The following is a 21,035-nucleotide window of genomic DNA, read 5'->3' on the forward strand; positions in this document are numbered from 1 at the left end:
TATGGGAAGGATTTTTAAATCAGTTCAGCATTGGCCTAACATTTTCTCTTAAAGTTGTGCTATAAACTTCCATTGACACTAAACAGAGCATAGGTAGGCCAGTGGCCGCAGACCTTTTTTGAAATTTTACTGCCTCATCGTTCCTGTGCCTAGGTGGTTACAGCTCAGCAGCAGGTTTTCAAACCCGTGGCCACAAACGAAGAGGCATTAGGGGTCTTTCAGGACAGATGCTCTCGTGGCGGATAATTCTGCAGTGACGATGAGAGGAGCTCTCCCCAGCTGCAGGAGGGCTCTGTGTTTCCTGTGTATTTTCCTCGCTGTGTGCTGTGAGGAGTGTGAACCAGCTGTCTCCCAGGGAGTTTGGCCATGGCACGCTTCCAGGCGTGGAGTTTGCAGCATTACAGGTGCCTAAGCAGGAACGCAGGCTGAAATCCCCTTGGCTTGCATGTGTGTATACTGCATAATTATGTCCAGCAGTGTTAAAATTTCTAGATGAGGAATAATTAAACCGTTCCTGGTACTGTAAAGCTAATACCGTTGTCTAAATCTACTTCAAGATTTTTTGGTATGAATGCTTTCTCTGTGTAAAACGTAATTTTAAGAAAGTTATTAGCAGCGTCTTCCTCTTTAGGATGTGCAGCCAGAACCGCAGATGATGTACATTCGTGTCTGTTTCCCCAGATAATCCCCTTACAGCTCTAAAGTGAGATCTGTGGCAGCGGTGCTGCAGCTTGTAGAGCGTGTACTCTTGTTCCTCCAGCCCACTGGGAGCACTGGGCCTGTGGGGACTGTACACATGGGAGAGACTGAAGGATTCAGGCATAAAAGTAAATTTGGGAGTTGATTTAAATTTAAATAGAGGCTGATATCTGTAATGACTTCCCAGTGCGTTCTGATTTATTTTCTGTACAACAAAGGAAAATTATCTTTCTCTCAGAGGTAGTTGTTTCCTCTTTTTTTTTTCCTCATTTTTTATTTTCATTTATTTATTTATACTTAGAGCATTGCCTTTTAGGGAGGAGAAAGTACAAGGTGTTTTATTTGTGTTCTTGGTGAAGCAAACTGGAATGATTATCGGTTTAAAACTTCCTGTAAGGGCGGGCGGTGTGTTGACCGTCTTGTAGTGGTTCAACATTTCCACTCTTCTTTCACAATTTCTGTCCGCCTTCCTCGGAGGACTGCAGCAGCACAGTCCTGCTCGCCACTGACGTTTTTCTTTAGCAGTATTTCCCATAGAAGGAAATGCCTGATACCTGCAACAGCAGATGCGTTTTGTTTGATGGAATGATTCTTTAAAATCAATGAGTATTTTTGCATCATCTGTAGCTTTCAGGGCTCGCTGCTGATTTCCTTTCTCTCCTTGCAGTTTGAACATGCCCTGACCTGGGTTCCCACATGTAGTAAGAATGATCCATCGCTATGGTTTGCACTGATCATTCATTTGTTATCTTCTCTTACACTTCCTTGCCCTCTGTCTTCCCCTCTCACTCACTTTCCCTTTCAAAACAAAGCCCCATCAGTACTGCCTGACCTCACTGCATGGTGTTTGTGAGCCTTTTTTTTTATATATATCTTTTTGTTCCAAGTCATGCATGTTGCATCTAGCCATGAGCAGGATGCCCAACAGCATGTATTCCTTTATTCCCCCCCCCCCTTTTTTTTGCTTAAGGAGATATATCGTGGGGATATGATCAGTTTGTTAGAGGTGGTTTCTGTGTATGCTTAGTAGAAGAGAACCTAAATAGTGATTGCAGTGCCCTTTAGACCATATCTCCCTGGTGGCCTGCATTGGCCTTTTGGTTTCACTTGCTTTAAAAATGAGAGGTTATGGTACGTTAAATTTTCTCATCTCTGATAGCTTCCTCTTGCTGTACCTTTTCTTTCCTGTTCACTACGGTGGTAGCAACATAATCGGATCCAGTAAAAAATGTCTTAGGTGAACATTAGCTAGTGGTTTGTGCATCAAACGTATTGCTTAGCAACAGGAGCTACAAATACTTGTATCCAGCCAGCATGTAGTCAGAATCCTGGTGTATTTTAATTAGTAACATTTCTGGCCTCATGCATTTGATTGAAAAACGAAGCTGCTAATTAAAAGTGTGCAATAATGTAATAGACAACTTGACACAAATGCTCTCCTTGCTTTGTATGCATCGCTATCATGATTTGGCATAAAGGCACTTCTAAATTACCTGCGTTAATTTCTGTGTTGCCTTCAACATCGTAGCTCACAGCCTTCTTGCGGAAAAAGCTGCTGGCATAACACTAGGTGCAGCATTTATTCCTCGGCTGGAACACAGCTTCCGCAGCAAAGTGCTGTAGTCTGAGACTAAACTGAATTACCATGTCAAACGTGTGCTGTTGATCGTAACCTGGTTCCAATATGAACAGCAGCACGTGAGATTTGCCACAGGTCTTCAGTGCAATAAACTACACCCAGGAAAGCTCTGCAGCAACTAACACGGAGACTGATCAAGTAAAAGTCAAGCCTTTGTCTTTAGGTCACGGTCACTTACCAATGCCTTGATCAGAGCGTTCATGATGCTAGCTAGGCAGACAGGAGAGACTTAGCTTTTGAATAAGTTAATTTTTAGCTAGGAAAGACAGGGAGGTTATTTTTCACTGTATTACTCTTGTTCTTCCTGCAAAGCAGCAACGTTGGGCAGCAATGCATACCTCCCCTCTGCGAATTAGTAGCAAAGGGGCATTTTATTGGCATTTTTATTTTTTCCTGGTGGGGTCTAGTTGTTCCGTACCCAAAATCTTTTTCACAAGAGCCAATACAGCACATCGGTGTGCTCCGCATTTGAACCAGCCTAGTAGTATGCGCTAGACAACCCATGTCCCCAAAACACTTCTTATGGTGGAATCGTGCCAGGGCTCTGAGGGGTGCTCTCATCTTGCTCTCAAAAATAGCTGATTTTAAAATGCAGTACCTTGTAGCCGCTTGGATTTGCTAACTGTAAGCTGCTGGATGATTCTGACAAACGCATGGGTACCCTAGATAACACTGATTTTGGTAGAGGCAGCACACGTCTGTGATAGTAAGCAATTCTTTCGGATATCAGATGTAAATAAACTGGAAGAATCAGCTTGATCACTCTAAGAAAAAGAGGTGTCATCAGGCAGGCACACCCCCAAATGGGGTGTGGGATGAGGGATGGAGATCTTTTAATATCTGCTGTTTTTGAGAAGTGATTGAGCCTTATCAAAGCAGCTGCAATAATGTAGAAGAAAATATGCATTCAAGAGATCGTAGCAGCAAGGCTAAGCTTACCTGCTGATCTGCCTGCATGTTAGTTTCCTACAAATCTACTAACAAGTCTTTAACCTGAAAACAGTTGTTTATTTTTTTTTCTTTTTTCCCCATAGTTCTCAATCTGTTTCTTTCCTTTTGGATGTTCCCTGCCTAATTTGTTTCTTTTCTGTTTTTCAGACTTTACTTAAACATTGCGTTTCCATTGATGTTGTCAAATGTTCTTTATTATTTTTTGTTTTCATTCTGCAAACATCACTGATCTTTTTCTTTCCCCCCCCTTTGGAATTCATAAGAAGATCCCATTTATGCACAGAAGAAAGGTATTAAATTGGAAGGCTTAAGTTTAATTAATTTGCTTTCATATCATTTTCCTAATGCTTAATTAGATCATACATAATATATTAGGATATCATTGAGAGATTTATTTTTTGTTGTTTTTTAATCAGTATTATGTATCCATTCAATCCTACCTCTCAGAATATTTTTAGAGTTTACTGTCTTTTTTCATTGTTCTGCTTCTTAATCTGAAGGTCTAAATTACATTTTACTTAAGTCCTACATATCCAGCTTGCAAAATACTTGCTTAGATGCTACAAATCTGAGCTCCAATAGAACTTGTTAAATTTCTGAAGTAAGGTTCAAAGCTTTTATTCTACATCCCCCCCCCCCCCCATATTTCTCCAATTTTAACCTTGGTTGTGTTCATAATGCTTTTTTGGTTTGTTTATTTTAGTTCTCTTCATCCAAATAGGGTTTAAGGTATTGAAAGAATAGTTTGTTTTTAAAAGTTTATATGGGGATATTAGACAATGTTTGCCGATATGAAAATTAACCATTTTTCCCATAGTCAGTTCTCAAGTTATGACCTATTTACTTTCATATACGTGTATGTTTAAGTGTAGCTGAAGTAATTCTTAAAGATTTTCCATAATGGTGAATTTCAGAGTATGAAAATAGAGTAGACGCACTTGAAACATGAGTCTAAGTTTTATGTATATATAATTAGGGAATCCAGATATTATCAGGTTAGCAGCATTGAGTCAAAACTAGCAGGGCAATGTCACGTGGCAATAGTACGTGCATTATTTAGCACATAAAGTTTTCTTAAAAACTAAGGATAAATAAAATCATCACCAATAATTGAGCAGTGAACATTAAAAAACCCACACAGATCTATTATAAATTAGGGAATTCAATAGAGACAGAAATTTTTTAGTGTATCTTTTAGTGAAGTATATGTATTGATGAGAAATAAAATAGTTGTTCTGAGCCTATTCTGTTTTATGATTGAGGGTGGTTTTATTTCTTATTTCTCATAATGGGTAGAGCATTGTATTTTACTTCAGTAATAAATTATATTCCCGGTTTCCGGTTCTCAACTCTTCTGGAGATTGAACACTGGTTGGAAAAAGGTCAAAAGTACTTATAAGATCAACTAGAACAGTGTGGGCTAGTAATAAAGGAGTATCGAGACCCAAAAGAAAGTACAAGTTGTGTTTCAATGCTTTCGTGGGGAAAAAAAAAAAAGGATGAAAACCTTGTCTTACATATCTTGTGGTTTCAGTGGCCTTGTGAGATTCTAGGAACTGAGGTAGGAATGTATCCCCTCTATTTCCTGATGAACCTGTTGCTGTTTAAATTAAAATTTTCATTAAGCTCTTACTAATAGGTTTAGATATAATTCAGTTACAGCTGAATTACAGCCCTTTCTCCCACTCTTTATCATCTAGAATGATGCATTTATGCCCCAAACTAGCCTTCTATTTGAAAGACATCGTTCTAAGCATAGTTTATTTTGAACTTCAAGAAATGGACTCTTAATTCAGGCAGGTTAGAACGACAGTTAGAAATGTCTGGAAATAACACATTTAATAGCTGCCACAAGAGATGGAAAGGCAAAAGTAGCATGCATGATTATAAGACAGTTTGTGCTCCTTGACACGTGGATGAAGATACACCAGTGTGTAAGCATAGAGTTACCAGCATTTCAGCGTGCAGATTGTGGTAGCTGCGGGTGCATGCAAGGTAGTTCATGTGTCCCCATTTGTATGCAGGCTGGCTGGGGACGTGCAACTGTACAAAGAGCTCTGCACAATTCTCTGTGCATCTATCAAGCTCCCATTTTATAAAATATCCCTTGTTCTGTTAAGGGGTTGAACTTGCTCTCCACCATGATATTAAGAGTTGCAGTGTCATTCATCCCAAGATATTGTGTTGTTACCCCTGATATTTGTTCTTCAGGTTATTTAGCCTTCTTTTGAACAGCTCTAGAGTTTATGAGTTATTTTCAGTTTTGAAAGTTTTGCAAAGGATTGTTATTTGTTTTGAAATCCAAGCACAGGGGGAAAAAAAAAAAGTACATCCTTTTCACCTCTTCTAAAATGCCAGAGTATCAGCCAGACCACCTAGTCAGCTGGTAAATAGCATTAAGCAATCCTTGTGTTTCCAGGAGTTGTCTCAAGCTGTTACGAGTGTAATTGTAATTGAGAGATTTGCAGTAGGGGAAGTAACAGCACTTGATAGCGGAACCATGGGGCTGCCATCAGCAGAGAAGTGTGGAGAAAACCCACAACGATGAGAATTATCTCACAGTTGGCCCTGAGAAGTACCCAACAAATCTCCTGCGTTGCACTATCGGACCTCTCCTGCGCTCTGCCAAATGGCTGGAGCCAGTGTTTCCTTCCGACCCCTTCTGTCCGAGGTCACTTCATGTTTTAAATATAGTGAAAGAAGGCCTGCATGGCAAGGCCCCATGTTTTCTGCTGCTTTTCACCTACTCCATCCATCACGGGCATTCAGCAGCACCTTGCTCCTCTGCGGCACATCTCTGCTGCTGCTCTGGCTCCCTGATTTTTGGCTCTTTCTGCTATTTTAGCTCCTACAATGGATTCTGCTTAATAAAATGGAGGGCTTTCCTAGGAACTGAAGATAGGAATTTTCATTTTGCCATTGAATTCTGGCGCAGCAAAGAAGGAAGCAGTATTTTGGTGTGGTATTTTTCTAGTTGCACTCTTGAACCTCTGAGGTAGGAGCTGTCAGCATCCATATGAGCCGAGGTCACCTTTTGTTAATAATGCTTTGGGGAGAACTTCTGGATGTACGTGGTTATGATTTTGATAATTAAGTGAAGCTGTTAACTTAGGATACTGTGGCATTTTCTTGTAGAGTGTTTTACTTTTCCTTGTTAAAAGAAATGGCTAGTTCTGATAACTTAGTTCTACAATTATAGGTTTTCCCCATTAAGGTGGTTTTCTTTTTTTATACATATGTAATATTCTTGGTAGCAATTACACGTGCAAAATCAGCTGAACTACAGTCACTGTTACAGTGTATGATGTTTTTAAGGCAATGTATTTTGTGAGTTCATAAATTTGAGAGTAATTGTAAGTTTGAGCAGGCTATAGCATGATGAGAAGAAAGTTTTATCTAAAGAAATCTGTCAATTACTACCAGCCAACACTATCCTTACGTTATCATGCTGGTTTTCAGGGCTCTGTCTTTTAGGTTTCATAACCTTTTAAAAGCTTTTCAGCTAGGGATGTGAAAGACGTATTAGGATCCTCTTGGCCTTAAACGTACCCCAATCCCTTTTGTAGAAAATTAAGTGAAACATGATTATTTTTCACTTAAAATAGCAAGTTTAAGAAATAGTTTTTAAAATCCCACTTTTTTTTTTAACTTTATGGTTTGAACACTGTTCATGTTGAATATCTTGACATTTTGACAATTTTCGAAGTAACTTGTTTTCAAAATTTTGATCTCTGAAAATGTTTTTTAAATGGAAAATTAGAGTATATTCACGAAAAACATGCTGGTTTAATGTGTAGCAGAAGAAGGATCGCAACTCTAAAGATGCTAATAACTAGACTGTTCAGAAGTGATTAGTCTTGAGCTGTAAGTAATAAAAAATACTTTTGGCTCTGAGAGCAGATATGGGTTAGTTTGGCAAACTGAAGTACAAAAATGATGTTTCTTTTACTTAGAGTTCAGAACAGTGATGTATTATTTACAAGTCTCTGTAACTATTTTTAATGTATTTTCCATAGGAGCAACAGCTGCTGCTCGAAAGGAGGTTATAAGGAACAAGATAAGAGCAATAGGAAAAATGGCTAGAGTTTTCTCAGTGCTAAGGTAAGGTTTTTTTGTTGTTCTTTTATTTTCTGTTAAAGGACAGCTTTTAATGATTACTTAGAGCTCTACTGTTCATCAAACAGAAAACTTAATATTTTAATCTACCACCCAACTGAGCTTTGCTGGAACCTTTTAAAGACTGTTTTATTTAGACAGTGCTGCTGTTTATTATGGCTCTGAAAAATCTTCCTCAGTGTTTTTGCTGAACTTGAAACCAACAGACAGACAAAAGACATCAACAAAGAAAATTGCAATTACCCTTTTCTGAAGTCCTTTTCTGTCCAGGTGTGCGAGTTAACTCTTTTAGCTTCTAACTGTGAGGCAAGAGTTAAATGAGGAGAAAGAGCATCTTCCACATAACGTCTCATTAAAAAGGAAGCCAACTGAACCACTGTCACCTATAGTTATTGCTACAGCCACGAGTAAAGATGATTAAATATGAAAGCATTAGGGTCACTTAACTAAAAATCCGGGAAATCAGTGCAAACAACAGCAACTCATTACCTTCAGCTGCACTCCCCCAAACACATGAACATGAGTAACTAATTGCTAGCCAATGTTTAGAACTTTCCATTTGATGTCTCTGAGTAGAATAGAAAACATGCTGTACTGTGCTGAGGTCTAAATATAGAAAATACAGTTCTTCCTCCCTTTCAGCAGAGGGAATTTTTCCAGGAAATTGTATGTTGCTCTGCTGTAGTCAGTTTATGGCTTCTACAGTTGGTATAAAATTGAGGTTTGGGTTTTTTGGGGGTTTAATTTTTTTAATGTATTGGTATGATAGTTATGATTGATATAAGAGAATGGAATAAAAATAGTTACTTCAAGAATACGTTCCTGATTTCAGATGAAACTTAGAAATTTTCTTGTTTTGAGACTCTCCTGCAGCATGCATCTTGGGCAGGTTTTCACTGGGGCTTCTCATGGACACAGCAGTTCACCTGTGCATTACGGAGTGCAGCAGCACAGCTTTAAATTGCATACTGAGATGGAGAACCTTATACCTGGGGTTCCAAAACTGTTACATGTGAACTATCAGTTCAGTGGTACCCGTAAAAAATAAAAATAAATAATTTTTTAAAAGTTGGCATAATGCCTTTTCCCTAAACAAGACGGGGGAGCAATCAAATGTTTCCACCTGTTCCTCTGTATTAAATCTGGCAGGGGGCCTGGAGCTGACATTGTCACCACCTTCATAAAACAGCACAATTATTTTTCTCTGGTGATAGTTGAGCAAACAAAGTTTGGGAAACCTGGCTTTCCCCATGCCCTTGAACTGTAGCTTTTGGATCCCCACTGTATTTTGTTCTGGATTGCATTTTGAAATATAGGATGAATTTAACAGAAACCTGGACTTTAATATGCAGAAACAGAAGGGTCTGGAATTTGATGGTCAGCTGATGTTTTTGGGTTTTTTTTGATAATTTGCCAATGACTCTCATCACCTATATGTAAAAGACTTTCAGAAGGAACCATGGGGCAGGAATCATTTCATGCATGGAGTAAGAATACAGCGTAATTCTTGTTTGTGCCCTGTTTTAAGTGACATGCACGAGCCTCATAGCTCAGGGTTTTAGCACCATTTGAAGCTTGGAGCTCTCTTAAATTATTTCATGAAAATCAGTGTAATGTTTTGAGATACTAATGGAAATCAGGCTTTATCTTTTCCTGAAAATCAGCCTAATTCATCTCAGTGTTTCATGAGACTTTTTTTTTCTTACCACTACTACATGCATCCCAACATCTCCAGAAGGCCAGAATGGACTGTATCTGGTAGAGAAGCCAGTGGTTCATTCACTGAAGCTGCTGAGTCTTGGATACATTTTTTTTGATACTGATGGGCCTTAAAACTTTGCAGGATGGAGTGAAGACAAAGAGTATATTTGTTCTCCCTTAACTTTAACCAGCAAATATAGCACACCCTCACTGTGGTCAGGTATAATAGGCAGATAAATAGGTACATCAAATGGACAATTTTGCTGACCAGTCTTCCAGGTAGATGAGTGCCACTTCATCCCAGCCACCATTGGGTGTACCTATTCTCTTGCCTGGTTAAGGTTGATTCTCCTCAAATTGATGCTAGACTTCTACACAGATAAAATTACGTGAGGTTAATCCTCCAAGTACTATTCCTACAGAATAGCCTGGATTATGTTTTCAGTCTTGCCAGCACAGTCCACATTTAACACCCGAGTGTTTGATAACGGTGTATAACCCTACAAAGACTGAGGTAACACTGTCGTCTAAAACAACGTATTTCAGAAATCTTTGAGGTTCCTGATTGTCATTGCTGTTCTGTGAAACCTGTTTTCACATTCTTGAAAAGCTTTTCCAAATAATCTTCACCTGATCTGACCGCATTCAAAGGACTCTCTTCTCTGAGCCAGAATAGCCACCTCCCTTGAGATATGTTTTAAATGTAACCTGAATGTAAAGCTCATGTCTGAGATCATTTCAGCCACTTCCATCTCAAAATTAGGTATCAAAAAAGCACTATATTCAGTTTCAAAGGTTGTAGATGAGCTTTTCAAGGAAAAGCCATAAGAAGAAAGCCATAAGACTTAAGCTCAGTGGAAGACCTTGTGATTCTCTGTCGTTGCCTCTCTGTAACTTTTTATTTTCCAGTCTAGCTTTTCTTTGGATGTATCTAGACAGGGGGGAAGCAAATAAAATACTTAATCAGTTCACTTTTATTTTAAAAAATTAAATAAAGGAGGTGAAATACAAAATTAAGAACACTGAAGGCTAGCTAAAAGTCTTTAAAGGTTGTTGAGATGAAATCAGAGATTTGTTGGGGACATGTATTTTAAAGATAATAAAAAATACAATGGATAAACATTTCCTTTGAAGGTGAAGCTAAAAGTGATACTGCAGTTTAATTCAAAAAAGAGAAGAAATTGATTGAATTGAAAATGCAGATTAGACATTTTCTTGTAGAGGCAAATAATCAAGAACAAGCAAATCTTTTAATGTGTCATACTCTGTAGTGGCATTACGATACCCTGTTAGTTCAGGCAATATTGGGCTATTGCTTTAGTTCAAATTGCCTGGGCAGCTTGAAAACAGTCACAGTCTAATTTTGACTTTTACACTAGGAAAAGTATGTGTACAACAAGAAACCTTTTCAAACTGAAAATGGAACTTGAAGAGTATATGTCATAGATAAACAAGAGTCATTTGAAATACATGATTAATTCAGGCCATGTAGAGGTCTAAAGAAAATTGTATGTGCTAGAATTGTTGAGAGACAGTTTTGATAGACAAAACCACATTATCCTCAAGTGAATGCGGAACTAAATTCTGCCTTTGTGTTTGCTTCCTCCAGTTTAATGTCATTATATATTTCAAAGTAAAACACTTCAAAATATTCTTCTCTTAGAGAATTGGGGTCAATTTTGCTGCTGAGAAAGTATGTCATCAGCATTACAGTAGAAGGCTGTATATAACTTTGTCTGGATAGAGCTGTTGTATTCCTCCTGGCATATATTGAAAACTATATGTATTTGGGGACCTGTAAAACATATTTATATTTCCTAAAATATTTTCCTTAAATCCTGTATCATTTTCAGCATACAAAACTATAAGAGTACTAGCAAGGTTGAAAGTGCTCATTAATTTTAATGAGTTTCTAGCTCTTTTTTTTTTTAGTGGCTGATCATCGATAATAAATAATGCATTTTAGTGCTAGCATAGACAAAAACAAAACAACAACTTATTGTGTGATCCAAGAATCAACTACTAAGACAGATTTAAATATATTGTTGGCAATAACTGCTCCTTTGGTCTTCCTCCTTTCAAGTTTGTGGTTTCAGCACTGTATTCCAATGTGTGTATTTGCATACGCTGTTTGATAGATGCAGGTTATACTGTTGCTATAGGGGGAGTCTGTGTATCGTGTGGTGCAAAGGTGAAGTACTTACATATATAAAGGAGAAATCCCAAATGTTGTGAGGGGAAACTGCATCAATGCTGGAACTGCACCAACAGAAGATTCTCTATTTCCTGGTAAGGAGATAGGAGATAAATTATTGCAGGACAGGTGTAGCTAGAACACCTTCTGTATTTTTTGGGTGGAAAAAAATAAATCAACACAAAAAACAGTGATTTTGCTATATTTTTTCTTCTGCAGAGAAGAGAGTGAAAGTGTGCTGACGCTGAAAGGTCTGACTCCAACAGGAATGCTGCCCAGTGGTGTGCTCTCTGGAGGAAAACAAACACTGCAAAGCGGTAAGCATGTTTGCCTCTGTGTGTCATTATGTGTAAAAGAAACAATTGATTTTTAACTGGAGAACCCAAGGAAAATAACCACACTCTTCTCAGAAATAAATAAATAAAGGACAGAATAAAACAGATGGCTTGCTGTACTGGAGCATTTGGAGCAGTTCACGTAAGGCCATTTCTTAAGACTTATTACGTACCACTGATTTTCAAAGAAGGAGAGAAAAAAAGTCCCTGAAAATCAACTTTCAGAATGGTAGATCAGCATCACATGTGAAGTGCACTCTTTCCACAGTTCATAGTCGTCTTTTATTTTTCTCAAGAGCAGCTTTTGATACACTGAGTACAGAAGATTCAGCTTAGATAATGACACTCAAACTCTTATTTTATCTGATTTGTTCTTCCTCACAGAGAATCACCAATGAAAATAGTTCTAGAAGTAGATTTTATCTTCTGGCAATTCTAGGTGACAGCATGAGAACAATTTCACATTCTGATTTAAGCCAAAGTGAGGGGAGGCTCTTACAAACACTGTATTTGCCTTGCACACAAACACAATACAGATTGTCAGTTCAGTTTTATACCAAGTGCTTTTTGTTACAGGAAATCTGTAAGTCTGCCTTTGATGAAATATTCCTTGTGGGATAAGGAGCTGCAAAGTATTTAATTTACTACTATAAGCTCTCCTTTTTTCTGTGTGTATTACTGTACCGTATATACCAGGCACGCAAGAATGTCTCTCACTTACTGAGGTTCTATTGGCAGTAGATGTTAGAAATAGAAATGTTTTATAATCTTAACACAGTCTCAGCCTCTGATTTTCTTATTTCCTTCCTGGAGCATTCTTTTCTCTGTATTTTTTCCCCTTTACTGTCTCTTTTCTTACCTAGAAGATTCAGGTATTCTGTGGTAAACTTTTGTTTCCCCTTTTTTCCTTTCCTTTTTTCTTTTTGACAACTTGTGTGTTACAGACATAGTAACGTTCTGCTTTGAAAATGCTGCAATATGATTCCACAGGGTCGCACTTGTTATCTAGGCTTTTCACTGTATAGTTGCTTTATGTTTGTCAGAAAATTTTGTCCGGGAAAACTGCTATTGCTGCCCTAGCAAAATATTAGGAATTGAAATGAATTGGAGAAAATTGCCTACACTTCATGTTTACCATGACTGAAAGTAATATCTCCTCATACTGCAGTATTCTAGCATAGTAAAACATTACTATACACAAGCTCCTGCATTGGTTAACACGTAGTACCTCATTCACTAAATCTGAAATTTACATAGTTTCTGTTAAGCACACATTGTTATGTGTTTTAACAGAAAATATGAGTAGTATGTTCTGTGGCAGTAATACATCTTAGCTGTCTTTTTTTTTTTTCCCTAATGTGTCAGTGCTGGTTTGGATCCGGTTATTCATTTTAGTTTCTCATCGTAGTTGTCATGTTTCCTTTTTTTTATGCTTGTATTGGTTTAGTTCCTTGATTTTTGCCGTCTCTCTCGCTCTGTAGCTTGAGAGGCATAAGATTACCTTGATGCATGTGGATTAGCTTCTCTAATTTCCCTATGCAACAAGGTAACGGTATGTATCTTTTAATATTGATCTCAATCCATTGGAGGACAAAAAAGCTTCTCTGTGGAGAAAAATAAAAGAAGAGAAATTCTTAAAAAAAAAAAAAAATCTGCTTCTTGAGCTATTCTCTACACCAGCAAAGTTCTTGAAAATCAAAATTTCTTTAAATATTTAACAATAGCAGTGCTGTATTAGATCACATTTGCTGATTTGCTTCAGCTTCTAAATCTCTGACTACTGTAGAAACAAATTGAAACCAGAACTGATGGTTAGAATTCAAATGAAGGCTATGTTTTTTAAGAACAATGAAGTTTTCAAAACAGTGGTAACATACGGTGTATTCATAACACTGCAGCAATCTCCTGATTACAAAATTTTCTCTCTCTGACCAGGCTTTGCAATTCTGAGGGCCCAAGGGTTTTCAATATGGTATCTGTGTCCATCAATTGAAAACATTAAAATTATTTTATTTTCAAAGATTAGGTTGCCATAAAGGATGCTTACCGATGGAGCAGACTGAGTGAGATTGCAAGCAAAGAAAAAAGCTCTCTGAGCAAACTCTTTCCCATGTTGTGGGGAGGTTTCTTTTAGTCAGGAGAGAGAAAAAACTTTCTTAGAAGTTGCAGATGTGGTTCTTTTGCCCTGTACCAGCAGTGAATACTTTTCAAGCTGACTTTGTAAGTGGCATGAATTTTGTGTGATGGCTTTATGCCATTTTTTGTTCTCTTTTGACAGAGCAAATCAAACCACTCTTATTTAAAACTGCGAGAATTATACAATAAACATTGCAGGTCAGATATACGATATGGAAGACATTTTCATTTTGTAAGTTTTTTTTTTTTGAGTCAAAAGAAAACTATTCAAATATGCCTTTATGAACTTTGTGAATCTTTCTGCTTCAAAACAAACTGTAGCTTAATTCAATCTGCAATTTATTGTTTTTGTGTAGCATTCCTGTGTGTGTCTGTTTTGCCAAAATCCAGCACTTACAGTAACATTAGTGTGTTAGCTCCTTTGCTATTCACTGACTTGTTCTTAGAGTTAAAATCCTCTGCTCATTTTTCTCATTCGTTTTGCTACCCCTTTCTTCTCTTCAGCTACTGTTGAGGCTATTGAGGCTGATGAAGGTAAATTGGCCAGTCCCCTTTCTGTTGGTGCTACAACAGATAAGGGCTCTGCTGGGTGTATTCATTTTGCTGTAGCTTGTACAGATTGTGTGGGTGTTGGGCTAACAATTGTGGCTCGGTATTAACCAAAATGTAATTGCTTTAAAGGGGAAAATGTATTTTTTGTTGTTGTTGTTGTCTGTTTTTTTCTTTCTGAAAGTTACAATCATGTTGGAATTCTTCCTGTATGTTGAACCAAGCACTGAGTAATGCCACAGTAGGAGATCAGGGGACTTGGATCTCAAGGGACATAACTCGGCAGCAGCTCATAAATACTCTGTGACACATAGCTCCAAAGCTGTACGCTAAAGGCTGGCTCTGCCTCTAAGCATTCTCAACAATCTCTGGTCAAGGAAAACACACAGCTTTTTTTTTAATATTTTTTGTTGTTTTTTTCTTTTTTTCAGTTTGTTTTTTCTTTTACTTTTAGGTCACTAGTGAAAACTTTTTATTGGTCTTTTGTTAAAGTTCAGCATATTTGTTTCTCTTTAAGTAAAACAACATGACACATTTATCTGTAAGACGTCTGTTTCCTCTGGTAGTGGCAGTTTACACACTGGATATTTACGTTAGAGCAACCATTAACACTAGCACCATTTTAGCTACAAACATAAAGAGAGTGGCTGCCTCAGAAGGTTTCTGAGTGTTTAGTATCGAAAGCTATGGTGCTTTATTGACAGACCTCTAATGTAACCCCTAAGCAATTTTTAACTACACAGCTAAGACCTAAGTAATTACATATTACAATACAGATGTACAATATTCATTCAGCATTATAAAGTTTTGGAAGAAGAATTTTCATAATTCCCCTTTAAAACAAAATTCTTCAGTTGTATTTTGTTCTTGCCCCTCTCAAATTTTCTGCGGGTATTTTTTTAGTTAATTTAAAAAAAAAAAAAATCTGATTATTGCTGTCCGTTGGTGAGATGTGCCCTTTTGGCCAGTTGAATTTGTTTTTGATTTTTGTAAAGCAGTGAATAAGATTCTAGAACAAATAAGTAAGAGAAAATACAACTGCTTTCTAAATAGCAGTGAGTAAGCTGCTATTTATGTTGGAATTATCTATTCCTATCGGCAATCTCTAATCTGCAGTGTGCATTCTCGTTGACAGTTTGGCTGTTTTCTGTGATTTTCTGTGACTATGTGTTGTGTTTAGTATACTCTCAATGTAAACTGCTAATACTCGTTGTCTGACCAGCAACTACAGCAGAGCACCTTCTTCAGTATTACAGATGATAATGTGTCTGCTAGAAATACAATTGGTTGAACGTGATCCTGTTCCAGGAGTACACACTCTTCAAGTTAATTCTTGATTTGCCATCCTCGCTAGTTAGGCACGTAACCATAGTCATAACGACTAGCCTACACAGACGAAGCTAACGATGGAGAAAATGTTTCCTCCTTTTCTAATTGTCCCTCTGCAGTTTGATTCAGGGCCTGATGACACCAGGTGCTCCATACCTGTAATTCCAACTGGGCTGTGCTACTTGCAAGCTCCAGAACACAGCAACTGTTTCAGCTTCAACATGGCCATCCATTAAACTGTTGCTTTAAGGGATTGGCCTGGGTGCTTGTTAGACATCTTCATTTTTGTGATAGACGATAAAGAAAAAGTACTTGAAAAAACTTACCATAGGGCCTGTTCTGTTTTCACTGCTCCATCCCTGCTCACTTGACTAATCACCATTATGTTGTTGTTGTTTCTCTAAGTTAAAGTATGATACATGTTAAAACCATGCACTTCAAAGTTCCAATATAACATTTGTGAAACTGGTTACAGAACTAAATCCTGAGGCAAACAGGATCTATCCATTTTCACAGGAATGGTTGGCAAAAATGTCAGCATGAAAATGCTTTTCTCACTCCCCACAAAATGCAAGGAGTGGTAGATTGGTACCAGGGATGTTTGGAGGTCTGGGGGTTTTGGTTTTGTTTGCCTTTTTTTTTTGGTTAGCAGAAGTACAAGCTTGTACCGAATTGGGACTTCATATTGGAAGGAGATGAGGGGTACTTTAGGGAAGAGAGGGGAGAAGGTAAAAGGTGGGAAAGAATATTGAATTTGATCTTTGAAACTCCCCTACCACTTTTCTACCCAGGGAGTTTGCAGTTTCCTGGTACTAACACACCATTTCTGCTATATGGCATGTTAAGATAGAGGCATAACAAAAGTGCAACCAGCGTTCTGGAAGTACAGCACACGGATTTGGTGTAGATAAGAGAAAAGCACACAGAAGGCTATTACAAATTTGCTATGGAGCTGTGAGCTGCTGTTTGCCTACAGTGCTTTTTTCTCTTTTACTTTAAATCTAAATATCTTAAACTCATCAATCAAATAAAAAAAATAAAAATAAAAATAAATAAATCACACTCTGTGAATATATTCCTGAGCCTGCGGCTGCCTTCTGAGGTCAATGCGGCCTCATCCTTGCTGCTGCTAAAAGGCCGTTCAAAAGTCCTCGAATCCAGTTGGAACTTTGGTCCTTTGTGAATTTATTCTCAAAGTCCAGTTGTACCAATATGACAAAATAATGATAGCCCTCATCTGCCTTGCACGGCATTACTGCTGTTTGACTCAAACTGCTTTTTAGAGTCCAGGGAGGTTGGGGAGTGACCGACCGGCAAGTGGCTCGCCTGCACTGAGACCCTAGGACAAGCTGTTATAGGGTCAGCCCAAATGCCCTATAGCTTTAACGTGAAGACCGGCCACGTCACATCATCACTGTTTGTAACTGGCCAGTGCTTCCAGATTTTGTCTGGGCTTTGAAAATCAAAGGGGAGTTTTCCCTGAGTAAGGATGTTACGGAGAGGCCTAACGTTGTTCAGGCTGTAGGCCGTGACAACCAAAGCCACCTCACCGGGTCACTGCTTGCCCTAAGCATTGTTCCGACTTACAGACCGGAGCATCACAGCAGCCTCTTAGTACTTTAAGCTGAGCCTCAGAGGACAGCAAAGTAGTGGAAGTTGGTCTTGTTTGAAAAACATAGTTGGGTTGCAAGAGACGGTGGTGGCTTGCCCCCAGCTCTTTCTGCATACGGTAAGGAGTCCGTCGTGTTGTCAGATCTTCTCATTGCCTTCTTCGCAAAGAAGGACGTTGCTAAGTTGGGGGAAAAACTGCCAAGAGTTCTACGTTGCTAATTGTACTTTTTAATAATCCTTTATTTAGCTATCAAAGGATTTTCACCCCAGCATAAGATCACTAGCTTCGAAGAGGCCAAAGGCTTAGATCGAATTAATGAGCGAATGCCTCCGCGCAGAGATGTGCCATCTGATGCCAACCTTAACTCCATCAACAAGGCAATCTCCACAGAGACTAATGGCACTGACAGCAACGGCAGTAATAGCAGCAATATTCAGTGACCACTTCCTGGGCGGGGGGTTGAGCTGCAGGGCGCGATGGGGTTGCTGCACATCAGCAGTTGGATGTTCTTGCCTCTGATAATAGCTTACTTGCTCTGGGGGCCAGGTGTTGGATTCAGTTTACAAAATCATCTACGAAGAGATCGTAAACTTTAATTTGGTGGGAGGGGGGTGGGGGATAGACACCTCCTTTGGATATGCCTTTAAAATGCTTGTAGAAAAATGAAAGCTAATGCTGGTATATATTGCAAAGTTAGGGGAATGAACATGTTTTCCTACTGCATTGGGAACTTCTAGATATGTTACTGAAAGGCCTTTTGTTATGTTACTGGACATGAAAACTTTGTTTAATTTCTTACTAACTATTGTACGTTTACAGTTGCAGCACTAAACATGGACAACATCAAAACATTTTTAACAAAATGTACAAACTAAATAAGGACTATTTATTGATAATGTTTTGCTACTCTTGTCAGACAATGGCTATGAAATAAATTAGGCAGTCTTAAAAAATATAGAAAAAAAGAAAAAAAAAGAATGTTGGAAATTTGTTTAAAATGCCAAAAAAAGAGAGAGAGAAAGAGAGAGAGAGTGAGAGAGAGACAGTTTAATTTTGTACAGATTATGCTTACCTCAGGTTTCTTTAGTGTGCTTCAATGCCCTTCTTTAAATATAACACTTATCTTACTAATTTGGCAGCGATTATCCTTTTCTTTGTTTAAAAAAAAAAACTGGAATAATGATAACAATTATCTTTTTTTGCTGTTTATATTTAGGGGGGGTTTGGTTTGGGGGGTTTTCTTTTTTTTTTTTTTGGTAAATCAAGTCTTGGTTGTGGCTTGCTGAATTTAAATATTTATGAGTGGTGCATTTTTAAGTATAGTGAACAAGACACCATATTAAGTGCAGTGAAAAGCATCTATATTCTGTAAAAATCTGCCTATGCATGTTTTTTAAGAAAAAAATGGCTGTATAGGCCTGTATGGGACTGTAATGCGCTTAGTGGTCTGACTTATACTGGAAATGTATGTATACTGGCGTACTTTATATTCTCTAAAAAAAAAATGCTTAATGCCTTTGAAATTTTGTAATCGAAAAAAAAGCTTTGAAAAATCTAAGGGGAGAGTATTCTTAAAGTTTTTAACATAAGCTTGTCAGTGCACATATAGATGGGTAGCATGTTTAGCAAACCTTGTGAAATTTAAATAAGTTTGTAGTTACATGTGGAATTCTAAATGCATGATAACTGTTAATGTCATAATGGTTTAGTCATTTTGTTATGTTCTGTCATGTGCCACAAAATGTGTAATTTTTTCACTTTTTTCCCTTTGTATATCAGTTACGGGTTTCGACTGGTTCATTCTAAAAAAGAAAAAGAAACAAAACAACAGTCCATTGATATTTTTTAACAATTGTATAAGTGCCCAAGTAATTCACTACAGCCTACAGCCTTGCCTTTGTAATTTGACTTCGAAATGTTGGCAATCAAAAGCATGCACTTGTAACAATGAAAGAAGCATTTTATATTACTACTCAATAAAAATGTGCATGAACGTAAGTGCTCTTCCCTTTCTTGCTGACTAAATCACAGAAGTGTGCGCACACATACGTGCGTTTGTTGCTCTCTTTTGCTTTTGAACAAGTGGAGACCATCTGTGTAAAGGAAGAAGGACACGTTTCACAGTTCAAGGTCAGTTCTTTACTAAGAAAAATGCATTTCTTACCTAGCTGTACTAAGCTACTGAACGCTGCTTCTGCAAATTCCCTGTATGTCTGATTTTTCGCCCAAGTTCTAGTTAAAAAGGTGTTTTTTCTCTGAAATGAGTAGAATGTATCCCACTAATAGAGTGCACAAGAAATTGTGTGCTTTCTGTGTGATTTGCTCTCTCATCTACAGTGCCCTGTGATTGTAATTTGCTTTTCTGTCCCCCCAATGTTGTTGCAGACTTTTTTATTAGAAACAAATAATAGATGATTCATACCTGGAAATCTAAACTTACAGAGAAGGCTTGGAATTGGTAGCAGAAAGACTCGTCTTAGGCTCTCACGGCAGAGAGAAAATTCCAGTTCAAATACAGGTTCCTCTTTTTCCATTGTGACTTGTGAATTATGAAGATGTAATTATAGTATGTGACTAGCATCCCACCCTCTGTGGAAACAAGGAAATGGTATGGACAGACCTCACAAATGTTCCTAGCCAGCTCTCTTCCTGTATTTGAAAAGGTGAATTAGTATCATTTGCAATGTTCCTTTAGGAAAAGAAAAAAAAAAAAATCGATGCTTTTCAGTATCAGATTTCAAATGCTGTCTTTTAGTCAGAGATGAATTGTCAAAGCTCTGTGTTTTTTTTCTCATTTTCTCCCTGACTGTGCTCAGCATCCTTCCACAGTCCATCATCCTGTGAAGAAGTGGTGGAAAATGCCAAACGGTGTGACAACGTGGGTATTGCTTTAGTCTTCCTTTCAGGTAGCATTATTGCCTGGTTGGCCTGGTGCCTGTTTTCTTATGTGTTCTTCCCACTTTAGCTCTGCCTTGTTATTTTTGGCAAGATAGGAATGGTGGCAAAAATACAGTGAATTCATAATATCCATGGCTACGAAGTTGGATTAATTTTAGATTTAAAGTTTTATTTAGGCTCATATAGAAATAAAACACAAAGGGGAGACATGCAGGGTCTAAGTATTCATCTGATCGGTGGAACTGCTCATCTGGTGAATGAAAATGGTCTCTGGAAGAAGTAATGGTAAAACTCTGAGTGATTATTTTATTTGTCAAATCAGTCCTAGGGACGTGCTAGCTGAACAACTGTAGGTTACCTTGTGTGAGTTTTTCTGTAGAGAAGATGTCTGAGCTAGCACTCGGCAGCTAGTTTGTACAACAAAAAGCCAAGTTGTTTGTCAGTGCAAAACGTTGTCTGGATTCGTTTAACTCGGGCCCTGGCAGTTGCCTAACTCAATTTAACAGGAAGAAAGGAGTTTTTCCATCAGCAGTGGTGGCGTTGCTTAGACCTCTCAATCAGTAAGCTTAACCCAAACTATCAAAGCTAAAAATCAGCAGTGGGTTTGCAAATGCCTGCTGCAGTTGCTAAAGAGCTTAAGAGTAAGCAAGGGAGCCCAGGCTGAGTACTGCATCAGGAAATGTACAAATTCTGTGTGGTCAGTAAGGAAATATATACATTTATTTCACTTTTTCTGTCTTGGAAGAATAGAAAATGTCCTGAGCATATGAAATAGCAGTTTCCCATGGGTCCAGGTAAGATGGCCCAGCTCTGCAGGACTGGGTCTCACTCTCCTAAAGTGGGGCAGGTTCTGGGTGAGCTCTGAGGGGTATTCTA

At 38.1% G+C, this 21,035-nt stretch overlaps 1 protein-coding gene across 6 annotated transcripts in view; it reads left to right on the top strand.

The window, feature by feature from the left end:
* Positions 1-19,259, top strand: part of PPP3CA (protein phosphatase 3 catalytic subunit alpha) — a 287,540-nt gene extending 268,281 nt beyond the window's left edge. For 4 of the 6 annotated variants that reach the window (XM_080590673.1, XM_080590677.1, XM_080590678.1 and 1 more), the window contains 4 exons: positions 7,306-7,390; positions 11,520-11,617; positions 14,276-14,305; positions 17,508-19,259. In XM_080590673.1, the coding sequence (XP_080446799.1) occupies positions 7,306-7,390; positions 11,520-11,617; positions 14,276-14,305; positions 17,508-17,701 (407 nt within the window). In that variant the 3' untranslated portion in view covers positions 17,702-19,259. The remainder of the gene's footprint in view (positions 1-7,305; positions 7,391-11,519; positions 11,618-14,275; positions 14,306-17,507) is intronic. The other 2 variants (XM_080590674.1, XM_080590676.1) reach the window with 1 other exon arrangement.
* Positions 19,260-21,035: the final 1,776 nt, after the last annotated feature.

The sequence above is a fragment of the Anser brachyrhynchus genome (assembly GCF_964034855.1).
Source record: "Anser brachyrhynchus genome assembly, chromosome: 4".
Lineage (NCBI taxonomy): Eukaryota > Metazoa > Chordata > Aves > Anseriformes > Anatidae > Anser > Anser brachyrhynchus.